Raw genomic sequence first — 26,100 nt, 5'->3', positions numbered from 1 at the left:
TCATACTTAATTGCACTTCGTATCTCTGAGCGAATTGAACGTTTTGCCTTCGCAATTATGAATGAATCAGCACAACTCTATTCAACGCGTACTAAATACTTGAGCAGGATAGCACAACTGCATACATTGTGTTGCAATATTATTATGAACGGACCGGGGTTTCTTCGTTCTGTACGCTGTTGCGCTCTCCAGGTACACAAAAGACGGACGACGCGGCACGTGCTATATACTCTGACACGAAACAACTTCACTTTCCCTTAAGTCATCCCGCATACACTGTCTGGTTATTATTAACCAGATATATCAGTGATAAAGTGTCCCGCGCCATGGCGTCGCGGTCTAAGGTATCCCGCCTAGACTCGCGTTACGGAATGCACGCTGGCTGGAGTCCTCATGGGGGAAGAAATTTTCTCATGAAATTTCGGCCAGTGTATGGGACCGGTGCCCATCCAGCATCGTGATATACTTGGGGAGCTATGATAAATAGCGAAAATCCGGTTTCGTAACCAGCTATAACGCCTGGAGAGATCATCGTGCTAACCACAAGATACCTCCATCCTGGCTGGATGATCGTCCACCTCTGCTTTGGCATGTGGACGTGAGGCTAGCAGCCGGCTGGTCGGTCTTGGCCCTGTAAAGGGCTGTAGCGCCATGGATTTACTTTACTTTTTATCAATGATAAACTTTGGTGAATCTAGCTTTAAAAACATGGAAGTTAATAATTTCAGTATAGGCTAGTGTACCCTTAAAAAGTAGGTAAATCTTGATTACACACTTTTAACACCACAGCCTTAACCAAATCACACAATGCCTCCACATACGGAGAACATATCAAAAATACCAACCACAGCTACAGCAACACAGTAACATAGAAATCCTGCATATCCAATCGAAAAATCAGAAATTAAATCCACTATAACAGTGTGAAATATACAAGCAAAAACACACTCACAACACATCCCCAATACACAACAAAATTTCAGCTGGAGATACTGGAAGAAGCAAGGACCTCTTAAGATGTCTTATACGAAGTCGAAACTAGTGAACTATATAATTTACCACTCAGTTTTCTTTTTAACACAGGAAAGTTATAACTAAATTTTTAAGAAGTATTAAACAGATATTGTTTAGCATTATTTTTAAACGACACATTTTTAATAAGTAATTCGTGTATAATAACATTTAACAAAAGTTTAAATCGTTTAAAAATTCGTATTGTACGTACATTAAGGTGGCTCGCTGAGTTTTTGTAATTTCAACAGTTTTCATTGCACCGACTTAACAATTTTAAATCAGATTTTTCAACCTAATTTTCTAATTAACCATACACTTAATTACAAAATGCATAGGCCTAAGAGCTTTTTATTTATGTAATCTTTTGTCCCATTCAATCTGCCGAGTTTTATCAATTTCATTCTGTGTTTCCTTCATTATTAACTTATTTGAAAGACATGTCTAGATGCAATCATTTAGTATGTATTAAAATAAGATTACTTTTATTTTCTGGATTACACACACAACCAGTAGTCATTCGCCTGCAACTAATCTGTTTTGGCAATGGATGCTAAACATATGATGAGGCGAATTGAGTATGGGCAGTGACTGTGAAGATTAGTCTGGAAGTTTTTAGAACTTTAACAAGATTCGCAATGGAAAATGTAAAATAACAATTCTGCATATATAATAATTATTTTCCTGAAAATTATTTGTTTACTTATTTATTTGTTTATTTATTTATTTACTTATTTATTTTGTTTATGTATTTATATTTATTTAACTGTGTACTTACCTACTTACCTTTCCAGGCCTATCCATTTAGCCTATTAATTATTTATGTATTTTTATTGACTTATTTGTTTATTTATTCATTTGTTGAATTGTTTATTTATTTGTTTATTTAATTGTTAGTTTATTCATTTCTTTATTTATTTTTTATTTATTTATTTCATTATTTATTTATTTATTTACTTCTTTGTTTATTTATTCATTTGTTTAATTGCGTATTTATTTGTTTATTTAATTGTTTGTTTATTTATTTGTATATCTTTTTATTTGTTTCATTATTTGTATACTTAATTGTTTATTTAATTAATTAATTTATTTATTTATTTACCTGTGTACTTATCTACTTACCTTTCAAGACCTATCCAGTTAGCCTATTTATTTGTGTATTTATTTACTTATTTATTTGTTTGTTTATTCATCCGTTTAATTGTTTATTTGTTTGTTTACTTACTTGTTTACTTAATTCTTTACTTATTTATTTATTTGTTTATTTATTTATTTGTTTATTTAATAACTTATTTAATTATTTATTTATTTAGTTATTAATCTTATTTAATTATTTGTTTATTTATTTGTTTACTTATTTGTTTACTTATTTGTTTACTTAATTCTTTACTTATTTATTTGTTTATTTATTTATTTAATAATTTATTTATTTAATTATTAATTTATTTAATTACTTATTTAATTATTTATTTATTTAATTATTTACTTATTTATTTATTTATTCATTCATTCACTCATTCATTCATTCATTCATTTATTCATTATGACTTATAGGAAAATACACAGGTTACATGTTCATCAAAGCATCTTCTTTACATAAATATAAATGAACAGTTTAACTTACAATAAAATTATTGATAATGATTTATTTGAACGGCATCTATGAAGAAGAATGTACAATAGAAATAAAAGAAAATGAAAACCTGAAAAGAGGGATGTGGCTTGTAATGAATCAATATTGACAAAAACGCATAAATTTAATAAATCGAAAATAAATTATAGGAAGCTTTAATTTGTAACAGAAACAAAACAAATAAGAAATGAGTTATTTCAGGCAGAAATGAAGCTGAATGTACTATGACCTGAATGACACACGAGTTCATATGAAATATACAAGGTTCAACCGTAAGTAATGCCATTAATTTCAGGGGGCTATTCTTTGAGGTATTTCAAACAAAAAGTTTCATAAAATTCTGCTCGTTTTTGCTTCCTTTTCGAGATAAAAATTATTCTATATGAAACATTTCCTAGCCTGTTTTGCAAAAGCCCTCGATTAAATTCCCAATATGTAGTAGACAGTTTCTTCTCAGCCAGTGACCCAACAAATTCCTTTCCCTCTTCCTGATCAATTTCAGCATCATTCTTTCTTCACCCACTCTTTCCAACACAGCATCATTTCTTATTCCGTCTGTCCATTTCACACGCTTCATTCTTCTCCATATCCACATTTCAAATGCTTCTGGTCGCTTCTCTTCATTTCGCCGTAATGTTCAAGCTTCTGCGCCATACAATGCCATACTCCACACAAAGCATTTCACTAGTCTCTTCCTTAGTTCTTTTTTCCAGAGGTTCGTACAAAATACTCCATTTTCTATTAAAAACTTTCATTGCCATTGTTATGCTCCTTTTGACTTCCTCCTAGCAGCAGCTCAATGTATGTATTGTATTGTTGTTCTTTAGTGAATTGTCCGAAGACAGGTCTGAACCTCAGAAGTGATACCAACAAGGCACCACTTACGAGGCAATTAGGCCAGAAGATAATAGCGTAGGATGGCAAGTTCTTTTCCCCCTCCATTGCATATATCGCCGATTATCTATATATTACACTAATTAGACTTCAGATGCATACAAATATCTCAATAATTATTTCGTTTTGTTTCAGTTTCTCCGAGTTCCTAAGTGAGATATTTCCACCAGTAACGTAGGCCTGTATCTGAAGCTGTGCCCTGAAAAATTTTATGTGAGTAGCATATCATATTTCATTTGTAAGTGTTGAATAATGTATAAATTATGTGTTTTTATTTAGACAGTTACACTTTTACGTCGTCATACTACTTTTGACCAATAAAACGGTACGAAAGGACGTCTTTCAACTAATCATGGCTACTTATTGCACAATTTTATAGCTTCCCTAGCATTTGTTTAATTTTATCGCTTCCCTAACATTTGTTTGTTTTTATCACTACCCTAACATTCGTTTCTTCGTTTGCCAACATTTCAAACTGCAAATTTTTACGGTACTATAAAACATGTTTCGCGATCGTCATTTGTTTCCCGCATAGACAGTCGACTGAAAATGGGAGCTCCGTTCTAACATTTTGGTGAAGGTGACATTAGTGAAATAGAATTTTAGTAAATCAATATCTATTTTATTGTATTAGAGTACTTTATTTCTTCTAATCTTTATATACTTTTTTCTAATCGAGTTTCCATTTTCTCTCTCGATAAAATCAAAACCTCTAGTGAGATTACTGTTGATAAAAACCAAGCTTAGAAAGCATTTGTCCAGCGTATATATTTCCATAAAATTTGGGAATAAATATTTATAGTAAATTTATGAAATTTGGGAATACATATTTAGTATGTTTATAAAATTTAGGACTCAATATTTGGTATACTCGTTTTTCTTAAATTATTTCTTTCCATACCGAAGCCCGATATACAGTAGAAACAGATAATGATTTCTTTGTGACGGAACGAATGCGCTTTTAAGTTGATGAATATTTGTACAAATTTAGTTAGTCTTTGTCTGATGGTACTGGAAACGTTTGCATACAGTAGACCAATTAGCAAGATATAAATAGTGTTACATGATATTAATCGTGAAGCATATAAATTTGAAACTGATTATTTATGCGGTGACGAAAATTGTGACTATAATTGTGGAAAATGAAGATATTTTGACGATCATATATTGTAATATACAGTTTGACGAAGGTTTTGACAATTGTAGTGATGACGTGCGAAGTCGTGAATATTATCTATGAGATCATGATAGCGAAGATTATAGACACGATAGAATGTTGGCATACATGATGACGGTGACTCCCATGAGACACGAGTAATGTTGACGAAACACGCATTGTGACGAAGAGGACACACACGATGAAAATTGAAACGCATGACGGAGATAAGGTCATTTTTTAAGTTGAAAGTTGTGATATTTTAAATAAATGATTCAGTTCAATCAGGATATAACTGGACCAGTTGTAGGCCTACTTTATGGAACACTATAGGAAAAGTTGCTCAGTTGTTATGTGCCTAATTGGTGTCAGGGGCTACAGTATGATATTGACTTGAAAAGTCTTACGATATGAAAGGATAGAAGGATGTAACGCGTTGATATGAAAGGTTTTGCTGTAAACTGTGACGTCACTCATGATACCATGGAAACAGAGGACTATTTTCACTTTATTACATAATCCATGGCCTACAATATTGCAATAAAATTATCACTACAAGGAATAGTTCCTGTATTAATATGGTGTTTGCTAGGAGTGTCGATTCTCTTGCTTGCATGAACTTAGTTACGTATTTAATTTATGATATACAAAATTTTACAAGTAATAAACAAGTAGAAAATTAACAAAGTTCCATAAGTAAAGTTTAAATTAGATTGTGCAGGAAATAGTCATCAAAATAATGGGTATGTGGGTAATACATATGAATGAATATCGATGCGTGCACTTCTGCGCTGTGTAACGTTCTCCATTCTCCTCTAACTTTTTATTGTTTGGTTTCGTAACAAGCTGTTTTTTACGGTGATGGGTTGTTAGCCCTTCACCCAACCCTCAAGCTAAAGGACCATCCCTTATCGGCTGTCCACGACTGCTTATTCAATATATCTGGAGGCATCTCCTCTATCCGCAACCTGAGGACGCGCCATGCCGTGGTGATAGGAATCCACAATACATGGATTATTATAATTACTCCCTAAAATTTAATTACTCTCTTAATAATGTCATAATTACTAGGAAAGATTGTATTAGAGATCTTGGTGTGTCTTACTTGATTTTAAATTATATATCCATAATCATGTGCAATATATTTATACTCATTCATTAAGAATGCTTGGTCTAATTACATCTATAACTTATTTGTTTTCTACTCCTATGGGTCTATTAATTTTATACTATACTTTGGTCAGATTCAAGCCTGAATATGCATCTGTTGTATGGAACTCCATTACTTCCACTGACTCGGCTAAATTGGAGAATATTTAAAGAAAATTTATTTCCTCGTGTTCTTATAGATTTTTACCTAATTCCGATGATTACAACTATGAGATTAACTGAAAATACTTCAATTGCTGTAGTTTATTTTTCAGACGTCAAGATCTTGATTATTTATTTTTTATAAAGTCATTATGGGTGATATTGACTGAATCCTTCTTAAAGCAATATCGGTCTTCGTATTCCTGCTAAGGATTTGAGATTTCATAAATGTTTTTATGCTCGACCATGCCGAAATGTAGTAATTATACACCTGGTAGCAGATCTTTAATGCATGTCATTAAAGTACACCTACTCATTAAAGGTCAGGTCTTTCAGCCAATGACGACTCAGGTTACAACTGTTCAGCCAATGACAGGTCAGCTTTCTACCGTTATAAAACCGCAAGTATCGATTATTCTCGGATATGCAATCGAATGAGAATTAGCGAAAAGTCACAGAGGCTGGAAATCCAATACTGTCGCAGAAGGTTATGTTCTGTTACTATAATAATTAGCGTTAATTGTAAATAATATTCAAATAAATTCAATTTGTCATCTCGTTTTTCAATGTCAAATTTAATTTCAATGTAATCTCTGTAGGTTCTTATGGCCTAGCAAGGTCAATGTGAACATCTATTCCTCGGAAAAAATCAATACTTTCGCGTCTGCCAACATCTCGCAACATACGGGACATTGGTCAAGGTCAGATACAAAGAAAATTAATAATATCAAGTTAGAAATATGGTTGAGCATAAAAAGTCGTATATGAAACTCGCCTATAATGGTAAATAAGAAGCTCGTATGAAAATTATGAAACTCGCTTGCGCTCGTTTCATAAATATCCATACTCGCTTCTTAATTACCTTCATTATAGGCTCGTTGCATAATGTACTATTACAATAGAAATTCTATATATCTCTCTCCAGTCTGCAGATGTATAAATATGCTAATTTGCATGGATTGGACTTGGATACATTTGGAGTTTGATTCATTTGTCATTAATTTATGTCTTTTGTTTAGATGTGTATTATAATATTATTCTCGTTATCTTTCATATCATTTGTATTATATTCATTATAAGATTCCATCCTTTCATTTTCATTATCATTATTTTAATTGTCATTATTTCGATAATTATTCCTATGTACATTTATTGTAATTTCTATTATTATTAATGATTTTGTAATGAAATTATCATGTGCTGAACTGTTATTGGCCCTTGGCTATTGTACAGCACATTAAATATTAGTAAATAAATAAATATTTAAAAAATAAAAAATAAATAAATAAGTAAAAAAAATAAATAAATAAATTACCGCATTTAATTCTAAATACCACTCCCTTCGTGAAATGAGAGGCAATAATGTAGGGTTAAATTTACCACTTGTACACTCCATACTCTTCAAATTTTAAAATGAAATAATCGGTTTAAAATCCCTAATATAAGAACGTATAATCTTGGACAAAAAATAAATGACCGGCTGCCATACGCGAACTTCCATTCGGAAGACTTCGGTTGATTCCGTGAGAGCTTATGTTTGCACGTGAACGAATTTCTTATGCACGACTCGGCTCTGGTTTTCCTTTATTCTCTGTTTTTTTTTCTTTTTTTTCTGTTCATGAATCAAATGTTACAACTGGTCTATAACAAATATATATTCAAGAGGTAAATTAGGTGCAAAATAAACATTCTTTCTCTACTAGTGTGAACCAGGCGCTGTTCGAAGTGAACTTGGACAAATTCACGCTACAGGACATCTGTCATATTTTGTTTCTAAGGCTGCATATGTATAATCACATAGCAACAACACGCAAAGTTCTCTTAGAGCATTCGTCACAGAATTTTGTTTCACTGAGTTCGACGCGTACACTGTCCGAAAAATTTTCACTCCAGTAAGAGGTGTAAAATTGTTATGTCCTCATTTTTCACAATCCTGAAAATGTAATAAGTGCAATATTTTCGAGACATACGTAACGAACTAAAATTAATTTATTTCAGTGACGAAGTAAAAAAGCATAGCCTAGTATTAAGTGGATATACCACGTTCAAAGAACGGATACTATCAGATTTCTCTTTAAAATAAATAATTGTAGACCAATAGCGAGATGCATCGAGCGTCTGATTACCTGGTTGTGCTTTTTCCGAGGTTTTCCCCAACCAAAAGGTAAATGCCGGGTAATCTTTCGGCGAATCCTCGGGCCTCACCTCATCTCACTACATCTCGCCAAAATATTGTAAAAAATTGTAGAAAATTACAAAATTGTAAAAAAAATTGTAAAAATTGTAGAATATTGTAAAAAATTGTAAAATATTGTAAAAAATTGTAAAATATTGCGAAAAATTGTAAAATATTGTAAAAATTGTTAACATTTGTAAAAATTGTAATTGTAATATAAAATTTTGACTGCTTCCACATCTTAAAGCTTCATTGCTCATGTAAGATCTATGGAATATAATAAATGAAATGAAATAAGAAAACGACGGATAGATCAAGATATATACAGTATGTATAGAATGGCACTAAGGCGTGAAGGATGATGATGAAAATTGTTAATATAGAATGCACCGGCGACTCTTAAAAGCACCACATAATTTTCTTTCCGCAAAATTTTCGACTTAAAAAATGTTTTCCTTTAGGTGTTAATAGGCCTACAGGCTAATAAAAAAATTAAAAAAACAGAACACTGCTCGTATATTGTTTGGGACTAATAAAGGCTATGCTCATAGTACGTTAACATAAACAAAAATCAAGTAAAAGACTTTTCTTTTCTCTAATTAATTCTGTGTACTCCTGGAGTTCACTTTTGATCGAAGATCAGGAAACGAACTGAGTTCTGTATCTATTTATGTTATATAACATTGATCTTAGATTATGTGAACTTAGATTAGCACTGATATAGCCTACAGGATTAGTAAAAAGTTTCGTATTACCTGAGTAACTTTTTAGAGCATGTGGTTCAGGGACATGAAACTCAGTGTGTGGGGATAGTCGTATACTATAAGAACTCAAAAATGGTATTACCGAGTCTTTTCTACTTCTGGTCTAACCGGAAGTAACTCCAACTCTTTTATTTTATATGGAATACCTAATACATTTTAATGCTCATTAAGAGCTTTTCAAAAATTACCCACACTAGACACTTCTGTACAAATGTATTGTTGCTATATCAAGAAAACAGAAAAGTGTAAGTTTAAAGAATAATATGAGTAAAACGCTTCTTTTGTTTGCTGTAATTTGACTGTCCTTTGTTTATATCCATGGAATCATATTTTTTGATACAGAAACATCTTATTTAAGGGATTTAATCTAACATCTAGTGCATTAAATAATTCTGATGTTGAGAGAAAGACAAAAAATTCTGATTTTAAGTTGCCTTTTCGTTTTTCTTAAATTGAAGGAAAATTTAAGCAACCCTTTATAAGAAGAAAAACTGTCAAGGTGGAAAATTTTCTACGGAACCATCATGTTCCGCCATAGACAGGTTTCACTGTATTTGTATTTTTATGTAATAGTACGGGATGAGAAAAAAATTTCACTGAAAACTACTATTTTTCTGAAAAACTTTGGCTTCCAAGCTTCAAAATGAGGGGTCATTTATTAAAATCCGTTCAGCCGTTTTCCCGTAATTTCCATTACCAGTTCAAATTATATATATATATATATATATATATATGAGTAAAACGCTTCTTTTGTTTGCTGTAATTTGACTGTCCTTTGTTTATATCCATGGAATCATATTTATTGATAGAGAAACATCTTATTTAAGGGATTGAATGTAACATCTAGCGCATTAAATAATTGTATCTGATGTTGAGCGAAAGGGAAAGCATTCTAATTTTAAGTTGCATTTTCGTTTTCCTTAAATTACAAGAAAATTTAAGCAACCCTTTATAATAAGGAAAACTGTCAAGGTGGAAAATTTTCTACGGAACCATCATGTTCCGCCACAGACAGGTTTCACTGTATTTATATTTTTATGCATTAGTACAGGATAAGAAAAATACTAGTTTGACACAAAACTTAATTAAAAACGTTAACACTAAAATTTTTCAATAAATTGTTCCGGTACACAAAATTACGCAAAAAATACCAAATAATTATTTGGCACAAAAAATGAGTAATTTCAGATCCTCTCGCGGTATTCCCTATGATAATTTTATTTTTACCTACAATTTGCGACTCGCAGGACAACGCTGTTAAGCAATACAATCAATCTAACGTAATAGTGGAACAATGCTAGGGACTCACCGATGAGTCGGGGTACCATGAGGTCGGAGGGTGACGTCATGGCGGAGATGGCGGAGCCGTCGTGCTGGTGTCCGATGGACGTGGGCGACGCGGACGAGGCCGGGGATGCGCCGGCCGTCATGGCAGCTGCCGCCGCGGAGCTGGAGGCCGAGCTGCCCGGTGCGAGGCCCAGTGTCGGTGCGGACCACAGATGCGCCGGGTGCCAGGGGAAGGCCGCGTACGGGTGCGGGTGGTACAGGCCGTAACCTGCCGCGCGCGCGAACTCCGCCGCCGCGCGCTCCGCTGCCCGGTTACGCAGGATCCGGTTGATGCTGCTCACCGACGGCGCCGTCGCGTTCGTGCACACGCCTACAATGACAATAATAATAATAATAGTAATAATAATAATAATAATAATAAATGATAATATAGTTATAATAATAATAATAATAATATTATTGGGGAGAGTCGGGTAGTATCGGACATCGGGTAATATCGGACAGTGGGTTTCTTTCATCTACCACACGATGATAGTACCTGATTGACATGGTTACGTTTGTGCGAGATCGTGCGTATTTGCTTGTTTTCCGCACAGAACCAATACGCGATAAGTGTGAAATACCACATTCAGTATTCCCAACGTAACACACATAACAATTTCCCTCTTCTTACCGCTTAAGCGCGACATTCATTTTACTGCGTTAGGCTTTTAACATATTATTTTTAGAGACGTTTAACATAGTAATAATTATAAATTGGAAACTTACCACTGCAATTTCACCTAAATTGCAATGTTAATTATTGTTTTTAAATATTTGCAAAAATTAAGTAAAGTCTACTACTCCACGAAACTTATTGCATTCCTGATACAAGTAACATTAAGGAAGCCGTGAAATAATCAACAAGATTCCAGATGCGGATGTTATTACTGCAATATGTTATATAAATAATATTGTTAAAATATTAAAATGAAAAATAAATCATTACATAACCTTACCGTTTGTTTTAAGTTCGCATTTATAGACTGGGGGGGGGGGAGACAGACGTATATAACGGCCTGCTGGAGTATAGTAAACACAGAAAACATTTTATAGCAACAATGTTGAAGAAAGATATTTTGGTTTTCTGAAGTTGCCGTCATTAAACAGAAACCAAGATGGAGATTTCATTGCAACAAATTAGAAATTCGTCTTTCAGGTATGTAATAAACGATCTACGCACAAAATAATGTACGATACACGAGCGGTATGTTTGTTTTCATGTTCTCGGAAATTAAAAAAGCTGAACTACGTTTCGCTTTTTCAATCTTTTCCTCGAACATGAAAACGTTAACATACCGCTCTTGTAACGTATATTACTATTCTGTGATGTCGCATAGAGAAACGTAACCATGACATTCAGGTACTACCATATGATGGTAGATGAAAGAAACGCACTGTCCGATATTACCCGATGTCCGATACTACCCGACTATCCCCTAATAATAATAACAATATTATAATAAATAATACAGTTATAATAACAATAATAATAATAATAACAATAAACGATAATAATATAGTTATAATAATAATAACAATAAACGATAATATAGTTATAATAATAATTATTATTATTATTATTATTATTATTATTATTATTATTATTGTTATTGTTGTACCAAATGGAAATATAAAAATTGGAAGTTTATCCTTTGAAGAGGTGGAAAAATTCAAATATCTTGGAGCAACAGTAACAAATATAAATTACACTCGGGAGGAAATTAAACGCAGAATAAATGTGGGAAATGCCCGTTATTATTCGGTTGAGAAGCTTTTGTCACCCAATCTGCTCTAAAAAAACTGAAAGTTAGTATACAATTTATAAAACAGTTACCGATTGTTCTGTATTGTTGTGAGACGTGGACTCCCACTTTGAGAGAAGAACAGAGTTTAAGGGTATTCGAGAATAAGGTGCTTAGGAAAATATTTGGGTCTAAGAGGGATGAAGTTACTCTACAGGGGAATGGGGAAAGTTACAAACGCAGAATTGCACGCATTGTATTCTTTACGTGACATAATTAGGAACATTAAATCCAGACGTTTGAGATGGGCAGGTCATGTAGCACGTATGGACGAATCCAGAAATGCATATAAAGTGTTAGTTGGGAGACCGGAAGGAAAAAGATCTTTGGGGAGACCGAGACATAGATGGGAGGAGAATATTAAAATGTGTTTGAAGGAGGAGGGATATGATTGTAGAGACTTAATTAATCTTGATCAGGATAGGGATCGATGGCGGGTTTATGTGAGGGCTGCAGTGAACCTCCGAGTTCTTTAAAAGCCATATAGGCCCTATTATTATTATTATTATTATTATTATTATTATTATTATTATTATTATTATTTCTTCGTTTTCATCCAGTCTATTATTAGACTTCATTGGTAAGTTGCGTTCTCGTCGTGTTGATTTTCCCACAATTCTTTGACCAGAAGGAACATATTTGATCATCATCTTTGGTTGGTCAAGTTTTATTACTCTACTGCCACTTCCAACGGACTCCTAACGAATATTCACACGTTTATCACTGGGATTGTGGCGCTGGAAATCAATTTAGAAGACTTTTATCTCAGTCAGGACACATTTCAATTTTTATTGTACAATATAAATGTAATTATCACTACAATTACACAATAATTCTTGCAGAAAACACAGAAACAACTTCGGAAACGTAATTAACAGAGTCACAGTTTGACTTCACTTCCACTAGATGGACTCAGAATTCCAGCAGACAGGTGTAGCAGGGATGCCAATATCGGCAAACGAAATGAAACTGTGAGGAGTGTTACAACAGGTGTGCTAAACGTTAGGTATGTTACAATAGGTGTGTAGCACGTTAGGTTAGGTTAGTTTTTGTTAGGTGTGTAAGATAATATGAATGGTTACCACAGTTGGCGACACTGCAATCATTCTCCCACTCCATCTCAAATAACGTCACAACGACGTTCTCCCTTCCTATATAAGTAAGGAGCCTATTTAGGGCGGGTTGGGTGGTACCACAGCTCTCCCAGTGATCACATCGAGTTTTTACTACTCCACACCACAAAACTAAGGTATTTTCAGTGTTTGTTTTTAATTCCCTATGCTGGCAGTACATTAATAAAACTTCACCCTTTATTTTTCTACCCAGCGTTCTCCAATCTTTCCTATTTTCCGCCTTATTCTTAATCTGCGAATAAGATCTGTGTAGCCTATCTGAAGTTGTCTAGAAACCAATTTCTGTTTCCTAAATTATTTTTTTCATTTTATGAACCTCCGGGTTCCTTAAAAACCAGTAAGTAATTAAGTTATGTAAATCCTGAGACTACAGAAGCATTCAGATCATTCAGAAACACCACATTTTGTTTGAATAAGGGAGATGTCAGATTATGTAGTTTTGAAATTATGATGTACGTAGTAATGGTTAATTAATGTAGTTTTTAAACAATGGTAATATTATACTATATTCCGTCGGATCCCGGCCACTTAGTCACTCGTAATGAGTGCACCTCTGCACATAAAGTGTTGGAATTGTGCCACGGTCACACATTTGTGACGCAGTGCATGAGGGTTAGCCACTAGAGGGAACCTAAGAGGTGGAACTTAAACAGAAAGGATTCAATCCGCATCGGAATGGGAATCCGGCTTAGTGGATAGAGCGTCAGCACGTAGAGCTGAAAACCCGGGTTCAAATCCCGGTGTCGGAGAGAATTTTTCTCCGGTTCACCCATCCTTCATCATAAAATGGTAATATTATTTAATTAATATTCACTTTGAGTAGAGTAGGCCTATGTAGTACAATTGGATTCTCACTTTGAGAGAAGAACAGAGGTTAAGGTTGTTCGAGAATAAGGTGCTTAGGAAAATATTTGGGGCTAAGAGGGATGAAGTGCAGAATAATGGAGAAGTTACACAACGCAGAACTGTACGCATTGTATTCTTCACCTGACATAATTAGGAATATTAAATCCAGACGTTTGAGATGGGCAGGGCATGTAATTTCCTCGTGAGGGTAATTTATATTTGTTACTGCTGCTTCAAGATATATTTGAATTTTTTCACCTCTTCAAAGGATAAACTTACAATTTCTATGTTTCTATTTGGTATAATAATAATAATAATAATAATAATAATAATAATAATAATAATCATAATAATAATAATCATAATAATAGTCATAATTTGTTATTATTATAACTATATTATTATCGTTTATTGTTATTATTATAACTATATTATTATCGTTTATTGTTATTATTATTATTGTTATTATAACTGTATTATTTATTATTATGTTATTATTATTATTATTATTATTATTATTATTATTATTATTATTATTATTATTATTATTATTATTATTATTAGGGGAGAGTCGGGTAGTATCGGACATCGGATAATATCGGACAGTGCGTTTCTTTCATCTACCAGCATATGGTAGTACCTGAATGACATGGTTACGTTTCTCTATGCGACATCACAGAAACGTAACCATGTCAATCAGGTACTATCATCGTGTGGTAGATGAAAGAAACTCACTGTTCGTTATTACCCGATGTCCGATACTACCCGACTCTCTCCAATAATATTATTATTATAACTATATTATCATTTATTATTATATTATTATTATTAATAATATTGTTATTAATATTGTTATTATTGTTCCAGAAATAAATATGGAGTATTAGTTGGAAGAACTAAAGGTAAAGGACCTTTGGGGGGTTCGAGACGTAGATGGGAGGATAATACTAAAGTGGATTTGAGGGAATTGGTATATGATGCTATGGACTGGATTAATGTTGTTCAGGATAGAGACCGATGGCGGACTTATATGAGGGCGGCAATGAACCTCAGAGATCCTTAAAAGCCATTTATAAATAAGTAAATAGGCTAATAAAATTGTTACAATATATTGCATGGGCCTATTACTTCAGTTCTAAGTATGAAAGTTAAAACACATCACTATACTATTTTACAGTGAAGGGTATGTTCTTGTTTGGGCATTGTTGTTACTTTTATAAGATCACGTTTCGTATACAATTCAAACAATGATAGAAATACCTTTTGAACATAGAGCCTTAGCTAACGTTTCAGAATCTGGAAATGACATCGCAGCAGGTTTTCTGTCATTCGTATGAATGAATAATCCACTCCGAATATTTGAGATCAGACTGCTTCACAATTTGATTTGTTGAAATAAAATAACTCTTCGCAGGCTAATTGGTTTTTTCCTAATAAATGATCATCTTTTATCTTATTCTGAGAAATATACTTAAAGTATATATGCTTTGCGGAGATTGCGTTTGTAGAAATATCAGCATGTGGTAAGACGTGACATTAAATTACTGAAAAATAAATTATTCCCTTGTTAGAACTTGGGTCTCGTTTCAAGATTCAAAAGGAACAAGGAAACAAAAAAAGGAAAACAAGAGTCGAAAGTTTTTGACAAAAAAGGCAACCAATTACATGACAAAAGGAGATCCATCAACACTGGGGGATGCTTATATACTTAGAAGATGGGTTGCCATAGCGATTTTCAAAGTGGAACAATTCGATTTCCATGTTTAACGGACCGGATGACACCGGAGCCAAGCCCGTGAAGACATTTTCCAGGAAACAGGTCTAGAGAGGAGACGGTGAAATCATGGACTAACAACTGAAGGGGTTTTGATCTCATTCAGTATTCCATTCATTGTTTTTGTCCTTCTGAGACTTGAGATGCGGTCCAATTGCTGACTTTTGCAGCTGTAAATACAACGGACCCGTGTTTGACTCCTAGTAGGGAAGTAGGAGTTTCATCTTCCGTTGGAATCTTTCTTGGCGTCTGCTTCTTTTGTGTTGACTTAAGCGCTAATCTTGTACCATCCTGGCCACATCAATAAGCTCTCTTTTATAACTGTTTAGCATTCTTACACCTTAAAGGAATAGATTACAAGGCGTGCGAAATTATAAATTTTTGTTTTGCGGCACAGGGTTCAACAGGTTTCTAAATCTAATTTTGGCGTGCTGAATTGAAGTCTGCTTATCATTTTTTCGCATCACGTACGGTTTCTTTCTCATGAGCAGGACTGGCTGTTTCGAAACTCAATGGGCACATAGGGTTGTGACTACTGGTCTACGTCATGCAATCCCTGTTTGCACTCAGCATAAGACGACCACCGATTACAGGCGGTGTTACATGAAGGTACCGGGATTTCAGTCTTTCAGTGCATACAGCGGAAACAAAATGCTCCAACGAATAAATATTAAGTAACATATTGCGAAGGAACTGGACAATAAGCAATTCAGTACAAAGTTTGTCGTTCAGTTAGAAGACGAAAACGCAAATATATAGGTCCATTGTAATACTAAGATATATATCTAAGAAAAATATTGCATTAATGGAAAATAAGTATGCTGCAAACATGCATTACATCTCACAAACAAAACCTGAAGAGAAAATGGACTTTTCCGGAGAGTTGTGTAAAATTAAAGAAAATCAAAAAGAAATTCTGCAGTAAGGCATTTTCAAATGTTCAACGTTTGAAGTTCTATAAGTACACACAAACATCAGTCTTTTCATGGTAAAATCATTCATATAATATATAGATAGGAAAAAAACATTGAATTCCAATCGTGGTCCATTTAAAAAATGTGTGTACATCGGTTTTTCAGATAGTCGACTATTAATTACTTGGCAGTAAACTATAGGCTATACACAATTATTTAAATTATTCATATGTAGTTCTTTAAATATGTAGACATACTGTATAAGTAAGGTATGTAGAGATTTAATGTTATTTCAAGTTATGTATCCTTACAAGGATGTGCAACTTAGCATTGACTATCTATTTTAGGAACAACTTGTAGTCTGCGTAAGTAGTAGGCTATTATATAGTTGTAGCCTCCTAGAACTGTACTGTACGTGCACACAGCCGATAATCCACCGGTGCATACACACTTTGTTTATATGACCGTCTTCTCATGCTACGCATCCAACATCTAGTATGCTATAGTAAATATTATGTACCATTAACCTTACGTCCACGGGACCGAAACCGTATTTTTTCTAATTATAAGTAAAACTGTAAAAGCTAAAAACACTGCAAGAACATAATAAAATATGAATTGCACAGATATAATAGTTTAAAATGAATCACGAAATTTCTTACATATCCTATCTGTAAAAAATCTTTCCTCCTTCGCTTCGTTGAAAACGAACGTTGAGTTGACAAGCGTTTCTGATCCTGACGAGTTAACCTATCTTTTATGAAACACAAACTGGCGTAAGAAAGACTGTAGTTTAGGTATCAGTATTGGATAAAATTAATAACTTCACGTTCTGCTTGGAAATAAAGTTTAATCCGCTGAAGTTGTGACCAGAAATGTTATCACATGAGCTTTATTTGAGATCACTGTAATAATAATAATAATAATAATAATAATAATAATAATAATAATAATAATAATAGCCTAATAATGAATCTATGATAATAAGATTAAAATCTAGTGGCTTACTATCAGTTGGGTACTTCCTGATTTCTTCAAGAGTTATAACTAAAACCCGGATTTTCTTGCACTATCCAATCTTAAAACATGCATGCATTCATACGCTCTATTGAAATTAAGTTCTACATTATTATATTTTTCTTTATTTTGAAACAATGCATTACAACTAATTTCTCAGATTTTCTTCACTTAAGCTCATGTGTTTGTCTGAAGAACATTCTTCAATCAATCAAAGGACATTATGGAGCATGTCGATTTCACTAAATGCTTCCACTCTGTTCTGCCTTTTGCTAGTTCCTCCAAATTAGTAATTCCCATTTCCATTCATTCCTTCTGAATTTCATCTTTCCATCTAGTTCGAGGTCTTCTCAGTGGCCTTGTATTGTTAAAGGTGTTCATATATATTCGTTTTGAGCTGCTGGAGTCATCCATACGTATAACATGTCCTCCCAATTTAATCTTCTGGTCCGTATTAAATCTAAAATTGACAGTTGATTATAAACAGAAAATTATCCTTCTGCGTTACAAGAAGTGACAAGCGCATACTTAAGCGAAGAAATATGGGAAAAGTTAGGTCGAATTGCAAGTTTTTTTATTTCTGCATGATCATGACCGCATCAGGAATCGAACCTGCGACCTTCTGACTTTGCAGTATTATGCTTTAATCGCGACAGTACCGTGCGCTCCAAAATACAACAGTACTTACGTCTTTATTACAGCAATCACAATAAACATCATCACCGTCTGTCTTCAGAAATTCCTTTCCCTCAATCCATTTTTACAAAAATATATTTCTGTATCTTCTTGCAGTTGTAAGAGGAGCTATAGCAATACTTTACAATTCGAAACAAATGTATACAAAATTGCAGTTTGCAAGCATGCTGCTTCTAGGCGTAATAGATCAACTATTGACCAGATATTTTGTATTCGACAGATAATGGAGAAAAAATGGGAGTATAAGGGTACAGTGCATCGGTTATTCATAGATTTCAAAAAGGCATATGACTCAGTTAAGAGAGAAGTTTTATATGATATTCTTATTGAATTTGGTATTCCCAAGAAACTAGTTCGATTAATTAAAATGTGTCTCAGTGAAACGTACAGCAGAGTTCTTTTAAGTCAGTTTCTGTCAGATGCGTTTCCAATTCACTGTGGGCTAAAGCAAGGAGATGCACTATCACCTTTACTTTTTAACTTTGCTCTAGAGTATGCCATTAGAAAAGTCCAGGATAACAGAGAAGGCTTGGAATTGAACGGGTTACATCAGCTGCTTGTTTATGCGGATGACGTGAATATGTTAGGAGAAAATCCACAAACGATTAGGGAAAACACGGGAATTTTACTGGCAGCAAGAAAAAAGAGATAGGTTTGGAAGTGAATCCCGAAAAGACAAAGTATATGATTATGCCTCGTGACGAGAATATTATACGAAATGGAAATATAACAATTGGAAATTTATCTTTTGAAGAGATGGAGAAGTTCAAATATCTGGGAGGAACAGTAACAAATATAAATGATACTCGGGAGGAAATTAAGCACAGAATAAATATGGGAAATGCCTGTTATTATTCGGTTGAGAAACTTTTATCATCCAGTCTGCTGTCGAAAAAACTGAAAGTTAGAACTTATAAAACAGTTATATTACCGGTTGTTCTGTATGGTTGTGAAACTTGGACTCTCACTTTGAGAGAGGAACAGAGATTAAGGGTGTTTGAGAATAAGGTTCTTAGGAAAATATTTGGGGCTAAGAGGGATGAAGTTACAGGAGAATGGAGAAAGTTACACAACACAGAATTGCACGCATTGTATTCTTCACCTGACATAATTAGGAACATTAAATCCAGACGTTTGAGATGGGCAGGGCATGAAGCACGTATGGGCGAATCCAGTAATGCATATAGAGTGTTAGTTGAGAGGCCGGAGGAAAAAAGATCTTTAGGGAGGCCGAGACGTAGATGGGAAGATAATATTAAAATGGATTTGAGGAAGGTGGGATATGATGATAGAGAATGGATTACTCTTGCTCAGGATAGGGACCAATGGCGGGCTTATGTGAGGGCGGCAATGAACTTCCGGGTTCCTTAAAAGCCAGTAAGTAAGTAAGTAAGTAAGTAAGCAAGTAAGCAAGCAAGCAAGCATGCTGCTTCTGCCTTCCTTTCTTTCAGTATTTTGACCTCCGATGTGTAACGAGCGAGAATTGGGTTTGGAAATTCGAGGCTTTGCGTAATACCAGACACCACAAAGTAAGAAGCGCCATTGCTCAAGTACTGCATAATACGGGGTTTACTGTTTTCGAAGAGGTTCATGGTCTATCAACCACCGGCAGTACTCGTAGAATAGATAGGATCGCTTTCCAGACCATCGTAGAGGTTTAAAAATTGACCCTACAGTTCGTTTCTAGACTTGCACGAGCCAACCGCAAGATGTCCATAAGGAGAAACAATTCATCTATGAACCAACAATCTCGTATTATCAAGAGAAATATCAATTACAACAGATAGACATAATACGCTTGATGGTCGGAGCAAGAGGATCCATCCCGAAGCAGTATGTTGATTTTCGCAAGCTTTTCACTTGCCATCATTTGTAATTACCAATGTTTGTTTATTTGCGTTGAAAGGTTCGATTGCATTGTTAAGAAATCACCTCAGATAAGACATTGCACTGTAATTTATTTCTTTCTCTTTCTTGCATTGGCTTTTATATCCATAACAAATTATCCATGTAATATGTACTATTCAAAATTTTGTTTTGTAAATGGTGTAGTTTGTCTTCTAGGCAGTCCCTGTTTAGGGAAAGTGATAATAATAAATAAAGGGAGAATTTAGTGGAAAGTTCAAAGATTAGTTGCCTGGTACGATGCCATAAAACCATATTACCTGTAGCTTTCTATTACTTTTCTTCAATAGATAAATAAAATGGAAATACCAGATTCTACGAAGCAACATTCACAAAAGGTACTATTATGCAAGTTAATTTAATATATGCACTAGATCCAGAAAAAAGAACATAATATAGGCCCCTACTTACTTACTTACTTACTTACTGGGTTTTAAGGAACCCGGAGGTTCATTGCCGCCCTCACATAAGCCCGCCATTGGTCCCTATCCTGAGCAAGATTAATCCAGTCTCTATCATCTTATCCCACCTCCCTCAAATCCACTTTAATATTATCTTCCCATCTACGTCTCGGCCTCCCCAAAGGTCTTTTTCCCTCTGGCCTCCCAACTAACACTCTATATGCATTTCTGGATTCGCCCATAAGTGCCACATGCCCTGCCCAAACGTCTGGATTTAATGTTCCTAATTATGTCACATGAAGAATACAATGCGTGCAGTTCTGTGTTGTGTAACTTTCTCCATTTTCCTGTAACTTCATCCCTCCTAGCCCCAAATATTTTCCTAAGACCCTTATTCTCAAACACCCTTAATCTATGTTCCTCTCTCAAAGTGAGAGTCCAAGTTTCACAACCATAAATAATAACCGGTAATATAACTGTTTTATAAATTATTACTTTCAAATTTTTTGACAGCAGACTGGATGATAAAAGTTTCTCAACCGAATAATAACAGGCATTTCCCATATTTATTCTGTGTTTAATTTCCTCCCGAGTATCATTTATAAAGAACATAATATGCAATATAAAAGTGTAAATATATGATATTAAATCTAAAATCTTCAAAGTATTAAATTTACTCCCTAACATGAGAACATGCACGGAAAAAGTACAGTTATTTTAAATCGATATCTCACAAAATAAATATTTGCAAAGTTTGAGAAGTTTAACAGGGATATAAAAAACACGTGGATTTGCATGGAAATCCGGGCTCTTGTTATAACATAATTATGTAAGCTTACGAATCCATCAGTCTGCAGTCTTGACAGTTTCTCGGTCCCGTTGGGATCTGAACGGGCATTAAGATTAGTGTCCACGGTCATCGCTTCTGAATGTGGCGCGTTGTGCATTTCTTGTGTCGTTATTGTTATTCACGTTTATCGAGGAAACGCTAATGGCCGCCAACAAAGAAGCAGCTCACTTGAAAGCAATGCGATTTGACACGCGAGCAGCGGCCGCCACTATTATTCTCTCGTTGCGACCTGCATTCCAGCGCGGGATCCATTGCGTCGCTGCTGCCGCGTCTGTCTTATTTTTATTCGGCAGGCAGTTAGTGAAATCAAAGTAGATACTGACAACTCAGTGTTGGTCAAATCCATTTGTTAAAAAGGTACATAATCATGACTATCATCGTAGCTTTATCAAAATCATTAATTTAACACCGCAAACATCTTCACTACTGTCACAATTATTCTCTCAACATTGTAATCAATAGGTCTAAGATTTTGATGAAATTGCATCTTTTTTATAGTAAGCCAGAAACATAGCTGCTTTAGTATTTATATGTTATGTGATAAACTGAGCATTTTAAGAAATATTTGTTAGGGCATTTTTCGCATTTTTTGCCTATAAGAGCATTTTTTGTTTTATTCGGTCATTTTTTAGGTATTTTCATTTAATTTTGGCCATAAATCCCCATTATTAATGTAAAATAATATTTATTTTCTTTGATATTTTCTTTACATGTTTTGTCCATTAATACCCATTATTTTGTATAATATGTTAATTGTTTTTCTACACAAACATTGCCATTTTAACGTAGTACACCCCATGTAATGGCTCAGTCCAACCACCCCTTCAATATAGACTCCTCTATACCTGCTAATTCCGGGTAAGAGTGGCCTTGTGGTAGACTACATGGAAACTAAATTAAAGTAAATCCATGGCGCTACAGCCCATGAAGGGCCAAGACCGACCAGCTGACTGCTGACCTCACGTCCACATGCCGACGCAGAGGTGAACGATCATAAATGGAAACTACAACAGGTGAAATAATTAATTAAAGTGTACTACTTAGAAAAAATTATGTAAAATTTAATTTAATTACTAGTCTAAATATTTAGTATAAAACCTCTTTTCCTACTAGGCCAATTATGTAAGATCAATTTTTAGGGCATTTTTGAAAGATTTTTAGGTCATAAATGCATTGTTTTAGGACATTTTTTCATGATTTATAGGTCATCAAAATCCTAGCCCTAATAATCAACATCGACACTGTCACCAGCACCACTACTATTAATATCGACACCAACACCACAAAGATCGATACTACCGCCACCAACATCGACACCTACAGACAATCGAAACCATCAAGATCCGACACTATCTTCATCAATCACTAAACAGATACTGACAGTCAACACCATCTACGACATAAAAGCTATTAACACTAACACCCTCAACAATATCACCACAGTCATCATTATCACCACCTTCAACATTGACATCACCACCCTCAAAGTCACTAGAATGTCTGCTAAATAACATTACAATTGTTTTAGTTTAATACGTAACGGTGTCTCATTAAATGAATTTAATATCTACAGTGTGGGACTCACCTCACCGGCCCTGGCTGGAGGAGAACATCACAGAGGAGGCTGGGAGTGTGGGTATAGTGGAACTGATAAGAGGTATTGACAGGCTAAAGGTCCGACCATTCAGGGGTTAATACGTGTACTTATTTGAAATATGAAAAGCCTGAAATCCTACAGTATTTTAGGGTGAGCTAAAACCTCTACTACACTTGAGGAGCCAGTCCAAGAGAGCTTAAACTATAGCTACACTTACAATCTAAACACACAAACTGTACAAACTAAACATATAAACCATAGAAACTAAATACACAAAAAAACTGTATAAAATGAACACATAAATTATACAACTGAACACACAAATTATACAAACTAAATACATAAATTATATCAACTAAACACACAACTAACTATCCAAACCAAACACAAAGAGCAATGCAAACTGAACACAAATTATACAAACTAAAGACACAAATAAACTATACAAACTAAACACACAGAAAACTATGCAAACAGAACACACAAATTATACAAATTAAACACACAAACAAACTATCCAAACTAAACACAATGAACTATACACACTGAACACATAAATTATACTAACTAAACACACAAACAAACTGTAAAAAATAAACGCAAAAACTATATAAATTAAACACACAAATTATACAAACTGAACACACAAATTATACAAATTAAACACACAAACAAACTATCCAAACGAAACGCAATAAACTATACACACTGAACACATAAATTATACCAACTAAACACACAAACAAACTGTACAAAATAAACGCAAAAACTATATAAATTAAACACACAAATTATACAAACTGAACACACAAATTATACAAATTAAACACACAAACAAACTATCCAAACGAAACACAATAAACTATACATACTGAACACATAAATTATACCAACTAAACACACAAACTGTACAAAATAAACGCAAAAACTATACAAATTAAACATACGAATTATATGAACTGAACACACAAGTTATACAAACTGAACACATAAATTATACAAAATAAACACACAAACTGTACAAAATAAACGCAAAAACTATACAAATTAAACACACAAATTATATGAACTGAACACACAAATTATACAAACTGAACACATAAATTATACAAAATAAACACAAAAACGAATTATACAAACTAAACACACCAACAAATTATCCAAACCAAACATACAAACAAATTATCCAAACTAAACACATAAAAACTACACAATCTACACATATAAATTATACCAAAAAAGCACACATTTTATACCAATTAAACACGCAAACTATCGAAACTATACACACACAAAAGACTATATAAACAATACACAATTATACACAGTTTATATAGTGTTCGTAATTTCTTCTAATCTTTTCTATTCCTGCCTGTCCGTCACTGTTCTCGTCCCCTGCGCTCCATTCTCTCTCCAGAAAGCGTCCGACCATCTTCTCCTTGGACGTCTTTCTGCTATTTCACTTTTCGCAATGTGCGGGTTCCAAATGGTCAAAGCATAGGTCCCTCTGCTGCAGTCCATCCTACTCACATGTCGGCCCCATTTCCATTTGAGACGTTGCGCTAGCAATATTGCATCCTGCATACCAATTCTTCTTCGGATGTCGGTGTTCCTTATCCTGTCTTGCAGTCTCAGCTGTAGTACTTTCCTTTCCATTTTTCTCTGGCATACAAGAAGCAGGTTCTTCTGTTGCTCTGTCAGGGACCAAACTTGGCATCCGTACAGCTTTACTGGGATTACGCAGGTTTTCAGAACTTCAAATTTCAATTTAATACGTGTATAGTGATTCGTTATTGTGTTTATAAAGCTTGTATTGTAGATGTTATCAGTTCGGAAGCTGGCGAACAGGGACGTGGTTTAAGTAGCTTTGGAGTGAATAACAGCTTATGCATTCCTTTTGCATTCTTCACAGGGCCGGTGAGGTGAATCCCGTAAAACATTTATTTCTTTTGTAGCCTACATTATTTGTTGCAATTTTAAACTTTACACACATAACACTATTGTAGAAAGTGTTCTAACTCTATAAATAAAATATAGGCTTACACATTTGTAAAATCACTGCTTCATTATGAAACAAAACACTTAGGCCTATAGGTGCGCAAAATGATATTTGTAAATATTTGTCTTTCTTGTGAAATTAAATTTATGAACTCAGATTGTGAAACAGAAGATTACAATTTACAAGCAAAATTTAAAACTTACAATATTTTTTAACATTGTGAAACAGGCCCCTGGTCTGAACTCGTCGTCAGTCCGGATCGAATAAAATGTATTATTCTCTTGTAACAAATTAAAAATTTTGTTTAATTTAGTAGATAAAGTTTTATACTTCAATGAGATCCCTCCCATTTTTATATACAGATATTTCAATATTATCATTTCCGACATTTCAATATTATAAATCCACAAGATCAGTAGATAAATTATTAATCTGTAGTTATTTGAGCACTTTCTGAAGGCCTGTGGTTTCGTTTTGTAGTGCTTATTTTATCCATTTCTCTCAAGTTAATGATTGGTCTCAATTATGTATCTCCATCACTTCCTGTTTCACGGTCATCTCCGCAAATGTGTTGAAACGAAGTTATTTCGCACTAGTATCGTCATGCTTCAGTTGTGTCGATACAAAATATGGAAATGCTGCTTCATTAGTAAGTATTTCGATCAGGTTGTTAGAGGACAGTGATTATGCTTGTCGTAACGCGAAAGTAACGGCGCCAGAAGGATTTATAACCAATTTCAGAAACTATCCCCAAGGTAAGCACTCATTTTGGGTATTAATGCTAAAGGTGCTCACATCAGTGTGAAACCGGCAATTCTCCTCTAATCTAGCGCCACGTTCCACATACAGGATGTTCTAAATCATATCATTCTTATGGACTGAAGCGAAATAA

General features: G+C 34.1%; 1 protein-coding gene across 3 annotated transcripts in view; it reads right to left on the bottom strand.

Moving 5' to 3' along the window:
- LOC138706455 (paired box protein Pax-6-like) overlaps window positions 1–26,100 on the bottom strand; it is a 677,134-nt gene that overhangs the window by 20,047 nt on the left and 630,987 nt on the right. For all 3 annotated transcript variants that reach the window (XM_069835774.1, XM_069835773.1, XM_069835775.1), the window contains one exon: window positions 10,255–10,602. In XM_069835774.1, coding sequence (XP_069691875.1) covers window positions 10,255–10,602 — 348 coding nt within the window. The remainder of the gene's footprint in view (window positions 1–10,254; window positions 10,603–26,100) is intronic.

Source organism: Periplaneta americana, chromosome 9 (genome assembly GCF_040183065.1).
Source record: "Periplaneta americana isolate PAMFEO1 chromosome 9, P.americana_PAMFEO1_priV1, whole genome shotgun sequence".
Taxonomy (NCBI): Eukaryota; Metazoa; Arthropoda; class Insecta; order Blattodea; family Blattidae; genus Periplaneta; species Periplaneta americana.
This window is presented reverse-complemented; position numbering and strand designations above follow the sequence as displayed.